Below are 16,451 nucleotides of genomic sequence, written 5' to 3' on the forward strand. Positions count from 1 at the left end.
CATGCACAACCGTTCTGGCTGTAATTGCGACAATGGACAGCTAAGTTACTTAGACAACCGTATGTATGATACGTTCATTGTGTCTCGCACGGGATTGAGCACGTTGCCGAGAGATATGGCACTGAACCATGTTTTCACCCCTGATTGAGCAGTCTAATTTCTTGGAAGTCATAGAAAATAATATGAGGAAGGTAAGAGCAAAAAAATAAGGGGCTGTGCGATTAAGCCTGCTTCAACACTTTGTCGCCTGCAAAGTCAGAGTCTCGCACGAAGTCTTCCTCTCCTCTGGGATGGTAGATGTGGGGCAGACCGGACGGTGTCTGGATTAGCGAATAAAATAGTATGGAAATTTTCAAAAGAGCTTATTCTTTGTGTAACCTAGAAGTGCACTGTCGCCAGTGTCGCAAGCGCGGCTTTCGGCTCACTGTTTTCCGAAACCAGTAGTGTGTTCAGTCACCCTGACCAAGTGACGCGAGAGATAGAGGAAGATTACCATATCATCGGAACCAGTATATCTTGCCGGAGCGACCCATCTATCAACCTGTAAAGAAAATACTTTTTTGGAACTAAGCCAAAGTTATAGTCAAATTGTTTCCCGTCTGAAATACACAAGTGCCGAGTGATTGAACTGGATCCTGCTTTTTGTTTAGTGGTTTTGCCTTATGCAGGGGTATATATTGAAATCTTCTGCATAAAAGCGTTACTTACCAGTAGCGCATTGTATTGTCGCTTTCTTTGTGCCTGCAAGTATGGTGGTCAGGTGTTTCTAATACGAGCCTATACAAGCGTGCTCAAGGTTCTGCGTTGCAAGCAAAATTTATTACTTTGCATGGCGCAATCTATTTAAGATTGAAAAGTAATGAAGTGATGATTAAACGCTGGAACAAGAGATGTAGAAGTAACAACCAGAAATGTATGTTTTCTGTACACTTGACGTGGTCGAAAGCTTGCTATATTTGTGGTCGCACGCCAGTGAAACGACAGAATTTCCTCTGGTGTGGGCGCTTTGAATTTGTGCCTATTGATTGGTGAGTATAGCTCAATTACAAGAGGAGTAAAAAACCACAGAATTTTTCTGAACAATGTAAGACATAAGCGACGGCAGAAGCGGTAACCTACATTGAAATGCAGCCAAGAAAACGGCCACCCGATTCAGGCGAACAGCATATCTGGCGCTTGATAACCGACTCCAATGAGAGAAACTCCACGACGATGATTTGAGTAGGAGCACCCACATGATGCTCATATCCTAGGCGTCTCCAGCGCCGGGCGCACTTGAGGAATAGTTTGATGAAAGTCAGAAAAAAACTGGACATTTTCACGGAACTGAGACTGTGGTCACCGTTTGCTTTACGTTTCGGTATTCCACAATATTACTACACGATACTGGCCTCGGCGCAGCGTAGCACCAGCTGCAGAGGCGTCATGTACACCACTTATTCAATTTATACAAGCGGTAAAGATTTTCGGGTGTCTCGATTTTGCTGCTGATTACGGTTCAGCTGATCTGTTGCATAGGTCGATGCATTTGCGCCTCTTACTGAGTATATTGTCTCGTCGTGCTTACGAGACTCCGGTGTGCGGCAAGAGAGCGAAAAGGGCTTCCAAACGAAACTCATTATTAGGCTTATTTGCACCCACCAGCAACCGAATGACTCGACAGCGGCGTTAGCATCAAGCTGCTTGGTGGTCGTGGAACAGAATGCTCGCCGCTCTCGGCCGTGTTCGATTTAACGCTGTTAGGGAACTTTAGAGACACGGCGCGCAAAGTTACAACAAGATTCTGGAACATCCTAGAATCAGCTCTGCCTGGATGTGGACAAACGGGTAAACACAAACAAAGCGATAAAGCGGTGTGCCTGCAGCTTTGAAGAACGAACAAACAAACAATACAAAGATTCGCGGCGTTACTCCCCTGTCAAAGAAGCACCGACCCAATACTTCAAAACAAATAAGGTGATTAGAAGCAAATGGAACGGAATAAGTACAATAAACAGAGAGTGGAAACATGGCGTTCTTTCGCGCGAATAGTAGGGCTTTAGACGGACATGGACAACTTCTGGTCGTACTCGGCGTCGCTGGGATGAGGTCCTTTCCGCAAGGACGACTTCATAGTTCAGTTCACCTAGCCGCTGAAGAATCTTGTACGGGCCTTGTAGGACGGAGTGGGACACGGCTTTTGACAAGTTCAAAAGTCGGTTGAAAGGAAAACATTCGTTTTAGTTCTGGGACTTAGCTTTTCCATTCTCTTGAAGCTACTAAGTGGAAAGGACCGTGAAAAACAGTTTTATGCGAAGCATATTACTAGAGCTACACTACAGCCCGTCGAGCGCGGCGGTGGAGCTACCATTGACCTTTAGCGTGACCATGTGACACCACGTGACAACATGACGTCACAGCAGAGGAGAGATGGGCTGCCGGCTCGCGCGGTCGGCCGCGGCGGTGGAGGCTCCACATCAGAGGCGCTGCAGCTGACCACGTGACGCTAAAGAAGCGGTATAAAGCTGAGCTTGCCTCGCTCTCCGGGCACTTACGAGGCGCCCAGGTGTTGGGATGCCGCCTAGAAGCAGGGCTGATTTGAACGAGAAGCGAAAGCTTCAGCGTGCCACAGAGACCGATGAAGAGCGGGATGAACGTCTGGCTAAGCGGCGTGCTCAATATGCGGCTCGGCGACAACGTTCTACAACAACTAAAGAACAAAGCGAGGAACTTTACCAAGCCTAGCCATCAATATGATTCGCATCTGACTAGGCTTAACCTTAGCTAAGCCTCAGCCATTTTTTTTTCCGAATGTATTCGCAGTCACTATGACACGCAAGGGATAAAGAGATTAAGATGTTAAAAGAATTTTAAAGGAGCCTAACCCTAACTTGAGGACAGAAAAGCATTAAATCCGTTCGTGTGCAGGTCATGGTAGCTAGCCTGGCGTAGAACCGTTCCAAAGATAGCTTCGTCTTAAAGTGTAATTTGCATTCATAACAAGCAAAAGACATTCAGGAACCATGCACTTCAAAGCGATTGACAAAAGCGGGTTTAATTCGCAAATCCAAAGGAAATGATGAAAAGGAAGGAAAAGAGACGGAGCTGTGCATTTAAGAACACGTAATGAACATTAATTGCGGTGTGGCAAGGAGGCAGTTAAGGAGACAGTGGCTACGTTTGCTCAATCCGCCTGTTTAAAAGACACATTCACGCCTAGAAATTGTTATTACATCCTTTCTAAATTCGGAAATTTAGGTTTAAGCATTTTTTTGCTGAAAAGGGTTTTGCTTCCTGGAGAGAAGTGAGTGGTTTTTGTAGCATGAGTCAACAATGTTTTTTTTTGTGTTTGAATGTGGCTACAGCAAATACTTAGTGCTGTTTTCTTGTTGTAACACTTGGCTTCTCTTTATTACGCGCAAACAGGAGTGACCACGATGTTGTGGTGGACAACATCTTCATACCGAAAGGCACTGTTGTTCTTTTAAACCTTTTTGCTGTCAACAACGACCCGACGTACTGGAGACACCCGCAGCGCTTTGACCCAAACCGATATATAAAAGAAGATGGATCTCTAATGGCTCATAAACCTGATCATCATGTTGCATTTTCTGTCGGTGAGTTCGAACGCCCTTAACGTTCTTCCCTTGACTCCTATTAGGAACAGGATGAAGGTAATAGTATAAGATTAATAAGTTTAAGCATATAAGTAAATTATCATGCGCGTAAAGCGCGGAAAAGGTAAGGCTGCATTAAGGAACGGGTAATCTAAACAATCGATTATACTTTTCTCATATACTCATTGCCGCTTTTAGACCTTAGCCTAAGTGTCGAAAGCTTCCACTAATGCCTTTTAAGCGGAAGCGCACAAGCTCTTCAGCGCAATCGCAGTCGTAGCCTAAGACTAAAAGCGGTTGACTGAATCGCTGTACTACGTATTATAAAGCGCAGTTGCACTAGGTAAGAGGTCCTGAGCAATCGAAATACTGTGCATGAAGACAGACACTTGCTAATTATAAAATGTACGGTGTGAATGAAGAGCAGATGGACTGTGTAGCTGCGATAAGAGTAAAAATAAGACAGACTTTTACTCCTTCGTTTGTGCACGCGACACGCCCAACCTAGCGGACGTCAGAGAAAAAAAAAGCAGACTGCCACAACCTCTAACATTTTCACACCTGATTAGATCTTTTTTCTGTTTACGCAAGGCCAGATGTGAACTCAGCGCCAGTTTCAAAGTTGGAATCTACCCATATCTTGGAAACTGTTGGATGTAGTCAGACTTACAACGTAAAGAATTCAGGATGTACACTCGCTATAAAAACAATGTCCATGATTGACGCAGCAGCTGGAGAAGACGAACACATGACTGGAGTTTTAAAAGCAGCTATGTGGCAAACACATGCATTGAGATTAAAAGGTGACCATGTAACTGTCCCACTAAGAAAGCTTGTGAGAAGCCCAGAGGGGTCGCCATAAGTTCTTGCCACATTTTGAACAATCAGGATTTCGATAGAGGAGCTAATCTTCGTCTCCTAGAAGATCAAAGATTGACTGAGTCATGAACAGTTAGAAATCCTCTGTGAATAATGGTTGTTGAGAGGAATTCAGCATCCGTTTGTGAGTGACCATTTTCTTAATAGGCTAAAAATAAGCGAGAAGAATGACTAAATTTTTCTGAAAAGTTCGGAGGATTGTTGGTTTCTGTTTCCAACCCTCGACACGCCATAAGGATATGAAGCACGGGGAGACGCACTAAAGTCTTGCATACATTGCAACCAATGTGTGCGACCGAGCGAATGAGGTGGGGAAGAAGGGCCTCATTCGATGAAAAATGCTTCGACGACAGGACTTGTGCCAACGAACGAAAGGAAGGCGTAGGTTTTTTCGTGATCTTTCCTGCTGTTAACTCTATGTGATTCCCTTCTTTCTGCCACGTCCTGTCTCGTAGATTTTTTGTCTTCGGCTGTAGCGCCAGGAAGCCAACTATCTACAATTGCCGCCTTTATTGCAGGAAAGAGGTCATGCCCAGGAGAGTCATTCGCGCTGATGGAGGCATTCCTAATGATTACCCTCTTGCTGCAAAGATACCGGGTTCTCCTGCACGAGCCGTGCGATTTGGATCTGGAAGATCACATGATCCGCCGTGGCAGACTGGACAGAGTGAAGCTTCGTTTCCTACCACGACACGCCACTAAGATTTGATACTGCGTTTCGGTGATGTTTCGAGGACCGACATTCTTACCATGACAAGCGACGCATTGTGTGGTGTAAAGCACTTCCTCCCTTTCAATAATAGAGCTTGTATTCTTTACTAATAAAGGTGTGTGGCTTGGCTGTGCGGTGCCAAACACATGGTTGTTGCGACTCGTTTCCATGTGTGCTTTTTCTTCTGAGAGCACACGCGAACAGAACGCGGTGAGTGTGAGCCGCTGTTGCATATGGGCTAAAGTGTGACAAAATTGCCGACGAAATTTCGTAACACGTTTAATATCAAGGTTCATAGTTGGGTTTATTGGGGTTTAATGTCCCAAGGCGACTCAGGCTATGAGGTATGCCGTAGTGAAAGGCTCTGTATACCTCGTGGGGTTCTTTAACGTGCACTGACGTCGCAGAGTACACGGATGTCTATAATTTCTCTTGCATCGAAATTCGACTGCCGCAACTGGAATCAATTCCGCTTTTTTCAGGGAAGAAGACCTATGCCATAACCACTGAACGACAACGGCGATCGCTTCGTATCAAAGCAATCCGTCCAAAAAGCAGGCAGTAAAGTATGAAATGCTTGCTCGCATGCGTGGCAAAGAACACGTTTATACTGCAGGCACAAACAAATTTCTGCACATATAAATGAAAAATACTACAGTTACAAACTGCAACAAGTGCCTACATCTCCCAGCCAGAGAGAGCATGAGCTTCTTGCTCCACTTGCGAATATCTTCTCCGTTGTGCCAAACCTGTATACCCCTCCATTTCGACGTGGCCGGTCATCATGATCATCACGCGTCGGGACAGAGTAGGCATAATGATGGGGTCAGCTCACTCATAGGGGAAGCGGCAGCAGCTACGGGAGCGCCACCTAGAAGGCTATGGCGAACTCAGCGGATCCGGCGAGTCTCTTCGGGTTCCGGCCAGCGTACCCAGTGGTTGTGGCCGCTCGCTTTCGGCGCGTCCCACGGAAGGTGCACGATGGTCCGTCGTGCTTTGCCGCTGAACTTCTAGTTCCCGGCAGTGAAGCAAGGCAACAAACGCGCGCTCTCGACGCCTTCCCCGGCAAATGCTCCGCGATGGCATCGCCTCCCAAGAATGCAGCACGCACAGGAGGACCCGGCCGTTATTGTCGGCGCGTAAAAGCGTTCACCGCGGATACCACCGAAGTCGCGCCCCTGCCCCACTCGGTTAGTCAGAAGCCCTTAATACGTAGGCTTTTACTTTCTATGAATGTCTCATTGATGGTCAGTAGCTAGCTGGCCCGCTCTGCGTAATATTGGCAGGTGTAATAAATAGAATCTGCTGTACACGCTTTGTTCTCCCTATGTACTCTTGAGCCGGGAGGGCCTAACGTGGGACTAGCTCTTTGGAAAGGGCGAAAGTCAGTTCGATTCCTGGAATGCCAGCCTAGACTTCAACAGCGCTAGACCTGATCGAAATTCCGTGTTGCCACAGTCGGATACAACTCAAGAATGAAGTGGCAAGTGATTCTTAAAGGAGGTCCTTAACCGAATCAAAAGTTGGAAATTCGTTTTTCAGGAAAGGAAATGACGCAGTAGTTGTCTCACATCTCGGTGGAACCGCGAACCCCGCCGTAAGGGGACGGAGGAAGTCTGGTGTGGAAGAAGAAGAGAAAAAGGGGTGGCGTAGTGGAGGGCTTCGGAATAATTTCTGTAGCCTCGGGTTCTTTCTTGGAAAAAACAGCGCTAAACGAAAGGACAACGAAAAAGAGTACAACAGGACCGGCGCTGACTATCAACTGAAGGCTTTATTAGGAACAACACGCAATATATACTCCAATGACAACCAAGAACGCATGGCAACACCAAAAGCTACAATGATACATCAATCACCTGGATCCAGATACTTCAGTTCACAGTCATGAACTGTTACAGAGGGGATGCTCACGCACGAGTCACTGTTTTTTTGAATATGAAAGGCTTCACTGATTCCCCTTGTTAGTTTATCTTTGTGTTTGTACATATACCAACTAGCTCAACTCTCCGTTTTATCGGGTTTTTTAACGCGCGCTGATACAAAGAGCACACCTGTGCCTTCGCGTTTAGCCTCCATCCAAACTTGGCCGCCGCGGCCAGCGAATGGCGTCTACTGATTTCCATGCGGCTGTAGTTAATCCGATTAAGCCATGGCTGTTCACCGTTCATCTGCCACCCCTTGCACTTTCACACTAAGGGGTTCTAAAGAGGGATCAAGGGGGCAAAAGCGGGAATCGGTCAAGGGGGTAGATCAGTAGATGCGATTGGCTGGAGGGTCACCTTTAAGAGGCATTTGCCGCTTCAGTTTTGATGTGTATCTGACTATAGCGAGGTTAATATGCTTTCTTGACAGCGATGTGAGCGGAAAAGGAGCATGTAGGATATGCCTGCTATGCCACACTTTTTTATCTTTTTCTAAGAGGAACCCTTAGAAGGTGCAGCCACCAGGTCCGCAGATAAGGCCCGAAACCGATCCGTCCACGGAGAACAGCAAACCGGAAGCCAGTTAGCGTGGAAGCCTGAAGGGCGGCCCTATCTTTCTTGCATATAATTTCAAATATTCACCGTTTTTTCCCGTTGGCTCTGGGAGCCGGGTGCCGCAATCTGCTCAGTTCCGTTGCTAGCCATGATTGCAGGAAGGGTACCGGAGCACTCCGACACCGCGGTAAGCCGTGGGCGCCGTTCTCCCAGCAGTTGCTGATATAGTAGCGAGCGAGTAGGGTAACCTTGGCAGGCACGTATCTCGTGGCGGCGTTGTGCTCTACCTATAGTCCTTGGCCCTTTGTTGGCTCCGGCAAGTGTCAGAGGGAGTAGACCTGATGCTCTTTTGGAGCTGCCTGTAGCGCTTGGGGGGACACAATCGTACCATAGCACCTCATCCGAGACGGCAGCCCTCGGACAAGCCGCTCTCGCTGCTTGGTGGTCTTGGTCGCTCGCCCTTCATCTGTCTGGCTACGCCACCGTTCGACTTCTCACTCAGCGGTGGGCACAGTTAGGCTTTATCGACGATGAACCCCGCCGGCGCGAGCGTAACGACCGTCATTTTCATTTACTTTGCATTTGCATTATGCACGGCAAAGCTCTGCTAGTCCGGGGTGCCTCTTTCCTGAATTAAAGCGTAATAAAAGTGGGAGAATAAAATATAACAAAAGTGGCGCTGCTGCTGCAAGGGCGCGCGTTGCTATTAATGTTAGTTTGTTTCTTTTTGGCCACGCACAGAAAGAATGTTGCCTGAACTCCCTATTACTTCACACATCGCTTATTAGCTGCAGGCGCTCGGCGGGAGAAACACCGAACCGATTAGACTGGATCACGTGACCGATGTCCTTAGCGGCTCCGCTGGCGAGTGGAGGCGGCATCGGTGCGTTTATCTCTTCTTTTAATTTGTCTGTCGGTGAAAGCATTCCTCCATTTTATACCCCTACTTCATCTATTTTTTTCTCCCATCGCCACCTCTTCATTTGTTATCTCACATTTCCCTCCTGCTTGCGTCTATTGGGGACATTGATGGGCATCATCCACGCCTCGGCTCGAAGTATGCTCCAAAAAAAAGGCTCACACTATAAAAGCCAATTATGTGCTTTTTGCATATGTTAATAAATGTCATGACAACGATTTTCCTTCAGTTATCTAGTATCATCCCACATGCATACCAAAGCGGTGATTGCTACCACTGGGTAAATGTTTTACCCTTTTCGAGTGAAATAAATTTACAATACCTGTAACACATATTATCTCAAAGGGGCTACTCAAATGTAGAAAGTCACTTAAGATCATGTGGCGAGGAAAAGTACTTTGTAGCCATAATATTTTCAGATCTGAACGCAGATGGAAGGCTAAAAACAGGCAGTAGGCACATGAATCCTCTGCAAGTAGAAAGTCAAAGAACCCTAGATAGTGGAAATTTCCAGAGCCCTTCACTGCGATGTCTCTCATAGCGTCAGTAGCTTTGGGACGTTAAAATCCCATAAACCAACCATAAACCTAAAACATTGAAGCACAGGCCTTTTTTGTGCGATGCACCTACAGTTGCGTTGTAGAGCATGCATCAGAAGAGGGTTGCTCGTTATTTTACGCTAAGCTAGCACATAAGCTAACACTGCATGTCTAACTTCTATCCTTGCATTTAAAGAGACTAGGAAATCATATGTGCCGAAATAAGTAATGCAGACGAGCTATAGGTATTCTATCATTCATCACCTCACTGCAAAAAATTTTTGAGCTTGCTTTAGGTTTGGTTTATGGCGGTTGAACGTCCCAAAGCGGCTGAGGCTTTGAGGGATGCCGTAGTGAAGGGCTCCGGAAATTAAGACCACCTGGAGTGCTTTATCGTGCATTGACATCGCACAGCACACGAGACTCTAGAATTTCGCCTCTGCTCAAACACTCCAGCACGACTGAAAAAAATATTGAAATCAGGTTGGTACTGCGCCCCGGCCATGAAAATGTCGCGCGTCGCCACGCGGTTGGTTTACTTCCGGTTGCGGCCCAAGCTACCCGCCGATTGGCGCAATTGTTTGTGCATGTTCCACCGCTGTCATTGCGAGCGCGTTACTAACCGAGATCTTAAGCGCGTCTTCTGCAAATGACTGCTGCGATATGCATCGAACCCTACAAATGAGTAGAAACCAGCTGCTGAACCCCGGTGATGGCCGGCGCACGGGCTGACTACAGGTGGCGGTGCAAGAGCAGTCCGCCCGTGCCCGGCGGCGGTGAGTGCAGAGCCACGAGAGATCGAGCTGCTGTGGCAGAGATCACGATCGTGCCTACCGGAATTATTGCGGCGGTGTCGAGCTAGCGGCGAACGGCAGCGCCGGGCTCCCGGTAGCTCGCCTGACGTCACCATATTGCACTTCGTTTCACACATCATGCGAAACGCTGTCAAAGTTTCCGCTCTTGTTTGCGCTGCCTACATCGGAGATGAAAAAGTAGTGCCTTCCTTGTGGTGAGGGAAAAATACTAAATGCCTTGCCTGCAGGCTTCTTACATAATACATTTGTAATGAATTTGATTAAATAAACTCTCCTTGTTGACTACAGGCTGTTGCTTTCTCGAGCCTTAGACCGCTGCGCCACAAAACAGGCTCGGAGTAATGCACCTCTCTTAATGTTTTCATGTAGACTGCTTCTGTACTTTTCACAGCGGTGCACTTCATCTCTGAAATTTAGTACAGTGACAGAAAATTGTTCCAACAGCCGTGAATATTATAATATTTAAAATAATAAAAAATCTCCGCTCCGTTGCAAAGAATCGTACTTAGTGTCAATGCTCAAAAGCAGTCTCCCTAAATAAGCAACGCATTTAACAGTAACTTTGTTCATTTTCGTAGTCAATTTAAAGGCGTGTCAAATGAGCCTTATGCTGGGATACCGACCTGAGATGCATTATTGATTTCCCACCTTCAGAACTACATTTCTTCTGGGTCACCAGAAAATCCTAGCCTAAAAGAAGCACTTTCACACGTGTGAAGATTAGACCGAAAAAGTACTCCAAACAACAAACCACATCATGGAAGAAGCCCTAGAAACACTTCCAAAGTCTCGCTTGAAGTTACTTTGGCTTCCATTCACAAAAGAAGGCCAAGCCATTTTACAGTGGCAGTGAAAAAATGACCTTTTATTCTAGTAATGAAACTTAAGCTGCTGCAACTAATAACTGTATTGTTAGAAAGTGTCCGGATCATCTGAATAACAGGCTGCGGGAAATCGTTTATATAATAAATATAATAGAAGGCAAGAGAAACTGCACGAAAAGCCGTATACACAGGTTTTAAGAGCCTGGACGGTCCATTTTTTTTTTTACAAAGTGCGCCCTCTGGTCGCTTTCTCCACCCCTAGAGCATAAAGTATGAATGTACACCGACATAAAAGATAAATGGTAAACGTGTGCAGGTAGGTTTAAATTTTCTTACAGAATGTATGCACCTAAAATCGGTTACATATTTTCTTCCCTGTAACCAGACATGCGACAGTAGTGTACTATCGGGGACAAAGGTGGTATACTCCACGCGGCGGGAGCCAGAGCAACAGAAAACTGCGCTGCAACGGCATCTGCAGGCGGCATCTGGGATCGAGGCAGCCAGTGCGTGACCTTTATTATCAGCAGGCATGTCGCTTGGCTCGCTTTAATGTTTCGTGGTTTAGCTCGCCAAAATGCCGCTGTTTTCCGTTGCTCCGACTCTCGCCGCGTAGAGTATGCCTCTTTTGCCCCTGACAGTACGAGCATGCCCGCGTTCTCTCAACTTGCGACCATTATATAAATATTATACAATTTAAATAGAACATTTTTGATTGAATTTACTCTCTCATGCTTTTTTGGTTTTGGTGGAAACAGCCGAGCGATGGTTATGACATTAGAGCTCAGTACACGCCACTTTTGTGGTAAATAAAGCTAATATAGATATTAACATGTCTTTTGTTGCGATAAGAGTATTCAAAAGAAAGGCCACTTAGGCGTTGTAGTGTAATAAATTGACATGTCACTTATTTGGGACAACAGATGCATAATATGTGACAGATGGGCGATAAACAGTACACCGGAAGTAAGCCCCACTGCTTTATGTTTTAGAGCAGCTGTGAAAAGAACTGTGTCGCTGAGGATGTTTGGTGCAGAACTGTAATTCATGTCTTTATACGCGGAGGTCCTACTGGGTAGAACACGCAGTGTTCTGCAGGCATTTCTGAAAATGGTTGTAAATCCACGTGCCATTTTTTTTGTAAATTCGCAGGTAAGGAAGGCAACATGATAAAAGAATAAAAGTGGCTACCTTGAGGTCCAGAGCAGGAAATAACCGGTGGCTTCCAGAGGCAGCAGCTGGCAGGATATCCGGCAAATACAAATAAATGCATGCAGAGCAACGGTTGCACGTGGCACTAAGAATATGAGAAATAACGACGAGGGTGTACATTTATTCGAACAAACGAAAGATGGCGAATTTGATTCATGGCAGCAGAAGTGATTCATTCCTTGCAGCATGCTTTTCATTGCTGCGAAATTTATTATAAACAAAGAATTTCCATGGATGCTTTGCTATGCCTGCTCATTGCATCTTGCATCAATATAAAGGGTGCGAAAACAGCGAGGCTGACTGGTACTCCAGAACGTCTGTTCTGAATGCAGAACAGGGAATAGATAACGGGCTAACGAATGTATTTTATAAGCGGTGAGAAGGGCTTAACTCTGAATATGAGATGCACAGATTGCGAGAAATCTTTACAGAGATGCCTTGAAGCAGTGCCTTTTTTTTGTAAATATATCATAGCCACAATAATTGCACTTTCTACCTTTTTCTGTATTGCACCGTACATTGTATACTTCATTAAACACTGTGCTAATGTTGTAAATGACTTTACTTATGTCTTGATTTTGTGCCACATCCTCCCATGTCTGATGCGTTGTGTTTCTGTTCCGGTTTTCTTGCCAATGCCATGTTTTGAGGAGCCGTGAACCCCGTAAAGCCCAGTTAGAGGCTTTTTGTTCACGGTCCTCAGCATCTGTAATGTTGATGTTGGAATAAAATGATGATGATGATGATGTGATCATGCTTGTTTGTAAAGATCTGAAGAAAAAGAAGTAACGACTGGGCACGAGCAAAGATAGGTAACATCATGCTTACGTGTACCAAAAAATGCACCAAAGTCAACAAATCAAAATCAGCATTGAAAAACAACAAAAAAGCTAATAATGGAGCAAAAACTCAGAACGGAAGAGATTAGGTGCGGACACTGGTGACTGTGATGCAGAAGGTGGCCGTTGGCAGGGCCATTGGAATGGGAAGAATTTCGAGCTGATAGGACCGCTGATAGCACGCCTGGCAGCTGAGTACAGATAAGCAAACGAACGAACGAACAAAGAAGCTGTTGTGAGTCATCAACAAATCTAGAGCGGCCCGCACAAGCAAGCAGCGTGCAAAAAAGAATAAAATCCTATAAATGCGGGAAGGGTTGCATCCCCAAGAGCTCGCATTGCTTCTCATAGGGGTAGCACACCTAATCCTCGATGCCTAGAACTCAGGGGACAGTCCCAGAAAGAATCTAAGCTCACGTGAAACTGCCTGAAATTCGATTAAAATAAGCAGGCACATATGAGAGGTTTCCATGCAATTAGACGGGAAATATGCAGCAGTCTTTCTCAAGCGATAATTGTCCACAGGTATAAGGAGTTTTCATGCCGAAAATTCGATGCGCCACAAAACGACAGTATTATTAAGTACTCACGTGTGCTAGCACATTTATTTCTCATGGTGCCTGATTACTGAGCGCACATGGGGAGCGGAGCGCAAAAACGGGCCACTTAAGCTGGTGCCCATTCTTTTTATGCCATATACTGGTTGAGACACTTGCACACCGACCACCTTCCTTCACGTCCCTAAAAATGGGATCGTAACAAGAGAATGAATGTGAGTCTGAAACAGATAAACAATGAAGAAATGTAACACGGTTCTCAGTGGTGACGTTAATACTCCAGTCTTAAAACCACACCGGAGTTTTTTCGCCACCTTTCAAAACGGTCTTGCAGTGAAGCTTTCTACGTTGTTTTCGTTGCTCAGGCTTGTTAATGTCGATAAAGACAAAATTCTCGACGTCGTTGACTTCCAAAATACGTTTATGCTCTATTTCTCACTTAATTATTTCTTCAAACGTGCCCGCCTCCCAAGTACTCGAACAATTGCCCAGAGGGAGAATAATGATAAAAAAAAACTTACATGACGATTTGAAGCAACGGCTACTCGCGATTTCTTGAAGTTATTTATGTGTAAATCCGTTGTCTTACGGATCGCCCTGGCTTTAACTGTGTGGGACAAAGAACGGCAAAACGCTAAGAATTTTAAACTTTATTGTGCATTTGTTTCTCAGTGGTGACGAACTTTTCGTTGCTTTTAGAGCGAAAAGCTCCACCTCTCGAATGCTGATCCTGATGGTCATGTGGCTCTTAAATTTGACCTCTAACGGGATGCACGCCGCATGTGCAAAACCGCGCGTGGCGGGTGCTTCGATCTCATTTTCAGCTTCGTCGCCACTGGTCTGCGCTTGGCCCTCACGTCCGCCACTGTGGTGGCGGCAGCTCGGCCGCTTCACCTCGCCAGTTGCTACATTTGATGTGTCACGTGAGTCAGTCTTGTGCTTGTCAGTCACGTACGCCGCTGCTCCGTCCGCCGCTCTTGACACTCGCCCTTGTGGCATGTGATACGTACATTTTTCGCTGACAACGCTAGCCATATTTTCTGTGTAACGGTGCCTTTTAACGCTGTCGAGTTAAAATGCCAATATTTAAGTGTATGTGTAAACCAGCAGCAAGAGATGAATTCAGGCTTCTGATGTCTTTCTTGCAGCGACATGGTGCCCGCCACATTGCGGTAGCGCACCGCTTGCTAGAAGGCGCTAGGCCTAACACGCTTTGCATTGAAGCAGCAGAGTACGATGCCTTGGAAGTAGCTACAGCCTATCATCAAATGTCTATTCCTGTTATCAGTGGACAACAAATAAAATTTTTGCTTACGAAAATTTCAGTACACTCGGTTTCATCTACTCCTTCGGCAGCGAATCACGACAGGCGATGGCCGCAGCTTGGTTTTAGTTACTTATGTTGGCTTCTACACATGGCAGTGATGTGGACTGGAAAATGAGAACAAGAGGCCAAAGACCTCTCTCATGGGCACCCTACGTTCAGCTCATGGTGTGGTTTCAGAGTAGACGCGCTGCCAACAGGCGCCTCAAGCCGTGTAGCACACCCTTCGCGCGAAAAGTGATCAGAATGGGGCGTTTGGAGAAGCACCACTTCCTGGGGTGCGGTGCGCCGTTCGATATATCGGATGACCCGCGAAAGTAGAGTGCGATGTATTGCGACAGTTTCCTATACCTTCCACTGAATTTTCAATAGAGAATATGTGAGTCCGATACGGCCAATAATTCGAAATATTCGGATTTGATATATCCGGGCTGAAATGTAGAGCGTGTATGTTCAATTCGAGTGACAGAAGGGAGAGCAGCTGCGATGAATTTACATGCAGGGTACTCACATCCTTACCAGACGTCTACATAAAGCTGAATGCTAGACGTGTAAATTCTTATTGGGCGGATTGCTTTGATACGAAAAGCGATGTAAAACTGCGGTGGTGATTTCGTCGCTCATATGCAAGAGACAGCTCAGACACATCGCATCCTGTTTCACTGCATTTAAAATAATAGCAAAAGCACGAACACGGATGGCGTGTTTTTTAATTCAGATCGTTCTCAGAATCCTGTGAAGGTTCGGGCATGTGCAGTCGTTCACACACCTGTTTAGAGCGCTCTGGCGGCGCGCTCGATTTTTCATTTTTGAGTCGTTGCTCTCTGGTGGGAGCATACAACGTTTAAAGGCATGACGAGTTAAACATGCTCCATGTTAATGCACATGTGCGATACGGTCTTGCTTGGAGCCCTAGGCCACTCCTGAATTACGCCCGTACTCTACCGGGTGCGTCGTTCGAGAGCTCTGTGCAGGTCTGGGGATGAATGTAAGGGGACCAGTGGAAGCCCTACAACATTTTGTTCACGAAAGGTGAGGACGGTAGCGATGACGCATACTTACGTTCAGTGTCAGATACTGCAAGATGACGCATACTTCCGCTCAGTGTCCGATACTGCAAGCCTGCGCGCACAAAAACGTTGCTCGCCTTTTCCACAAACGCGGCCTTCAAGCTTTGATTACTCCCAATATGTACCCGACATTTCGAAGCTTTCAGGTTATGTAACTCAATAACGAGCAACCTTCTTTCCAAACAGCTGCTTGCGGAATAAGTAGCCCTAGGAGTATTAATGATGGCCTCAAATTATTCACACAATCTCGAGTGCGACAGCGCATCAGAGGGTGCGAAATGTCATAGCGTTGTGCTATCTCTACAAACGTTTCCTTGAGAATGGCGGAATTGTGCACGCAATCTCCATGTATAGCTATTTTATCGCCTCCGTTCTATGTGTTTTCGCGCAGTCTTGAATGGACTTCTCGGCTAGAGACGCAAAGGTAATCGGTTCGTACCTCCGCGCCTGTAACGTTTAAACTTCTTTTAACATTTTTTAAAACAACTAATTTTGATTTGGCTCGAAACTTGCCTTAGTACTTAAATTCACTCCATCGTATGAGGAGACTGCTGTAGGAAGCTGAATATTTTGACTCAGGGGCTATGATTCGGGAATTCATGGCATGAGCCGTGGAAACTTTGCTCTCAGAGGAAGATTTGCTCCGATTTGGCGAAACCATCTTTGTTCCTTCTACTAGTATATATTC

At 46.0% G+C, this 16,451-nt stretch overlaps 2 protein-coding genes across 6 annotated transcripts in view; both read left to right on the plus strand.

The window, feature by feature from the left end:
• Window positions 1-5,261, plus strand: part of LOC149333456 (cytochrome P450 2C23-like) — a 34,618-nt gene extending 29,357 nt beyond the window's left edge. For all 4 annotated transcript variants that reach the window (XM_089556055.1, XM_089556056.1, XM_089556054.1 and 1 more), the window contains 2 exons: window positions 3,406-3,596; window positions 4,994-5,261. In XM_089556055.1, the coding sequence (XP_089412181.1) occupies window positions 3,406-3,596; window positions 4,994-5,184 (382 nt within the window). In that variant the 3' untranslated portion in view covers window positions 5,185-5,261. The remainder of the gene's footprint in view (window positions 1-3,405; window positions 3,597-4,993) is intronic.
• LOC149333448 (cytochrome P450 2U1-like) overlaps window positions 1-16,451 on the plus strand; it is a 447,818-nt gene that overhangs the window by 395,461 nt on the left and 35,906 nt on the right. Inside the window, exon 1 of one of the 2 annotated variants that reach the window (XM_089558685.1) lies at window positions 15,581-15,725. The exons of the other annotated variant lie outside the window; for it this stretch is intronic. The gene's annotated coding sequence lies outside the window, so the exon portion shown is untranslated. Of the gene's footprint in view, window positions 1-15,580; window positions 15,726-16,451 lie in introns of those variants that run through there. 2 annotated transcript variants of the gene reach the window in all.

Source organism: Amblyomma mixtum, chromosome 8 (genome assembly GCF_055824585.1).
Source record: "Amblyomma mixtum isolate Tamu chromosome 8, ASM5582458v1, whole genome shotgun sequence".
In the NCBI taxonomy this organism is placed as follows: domain Eukaryota; kingdom Metazoa; phylum Arthropoda; class Arachnida; order Ixodida; family Ixodidae; genus Amblyomma; species Amblyomma mixtum.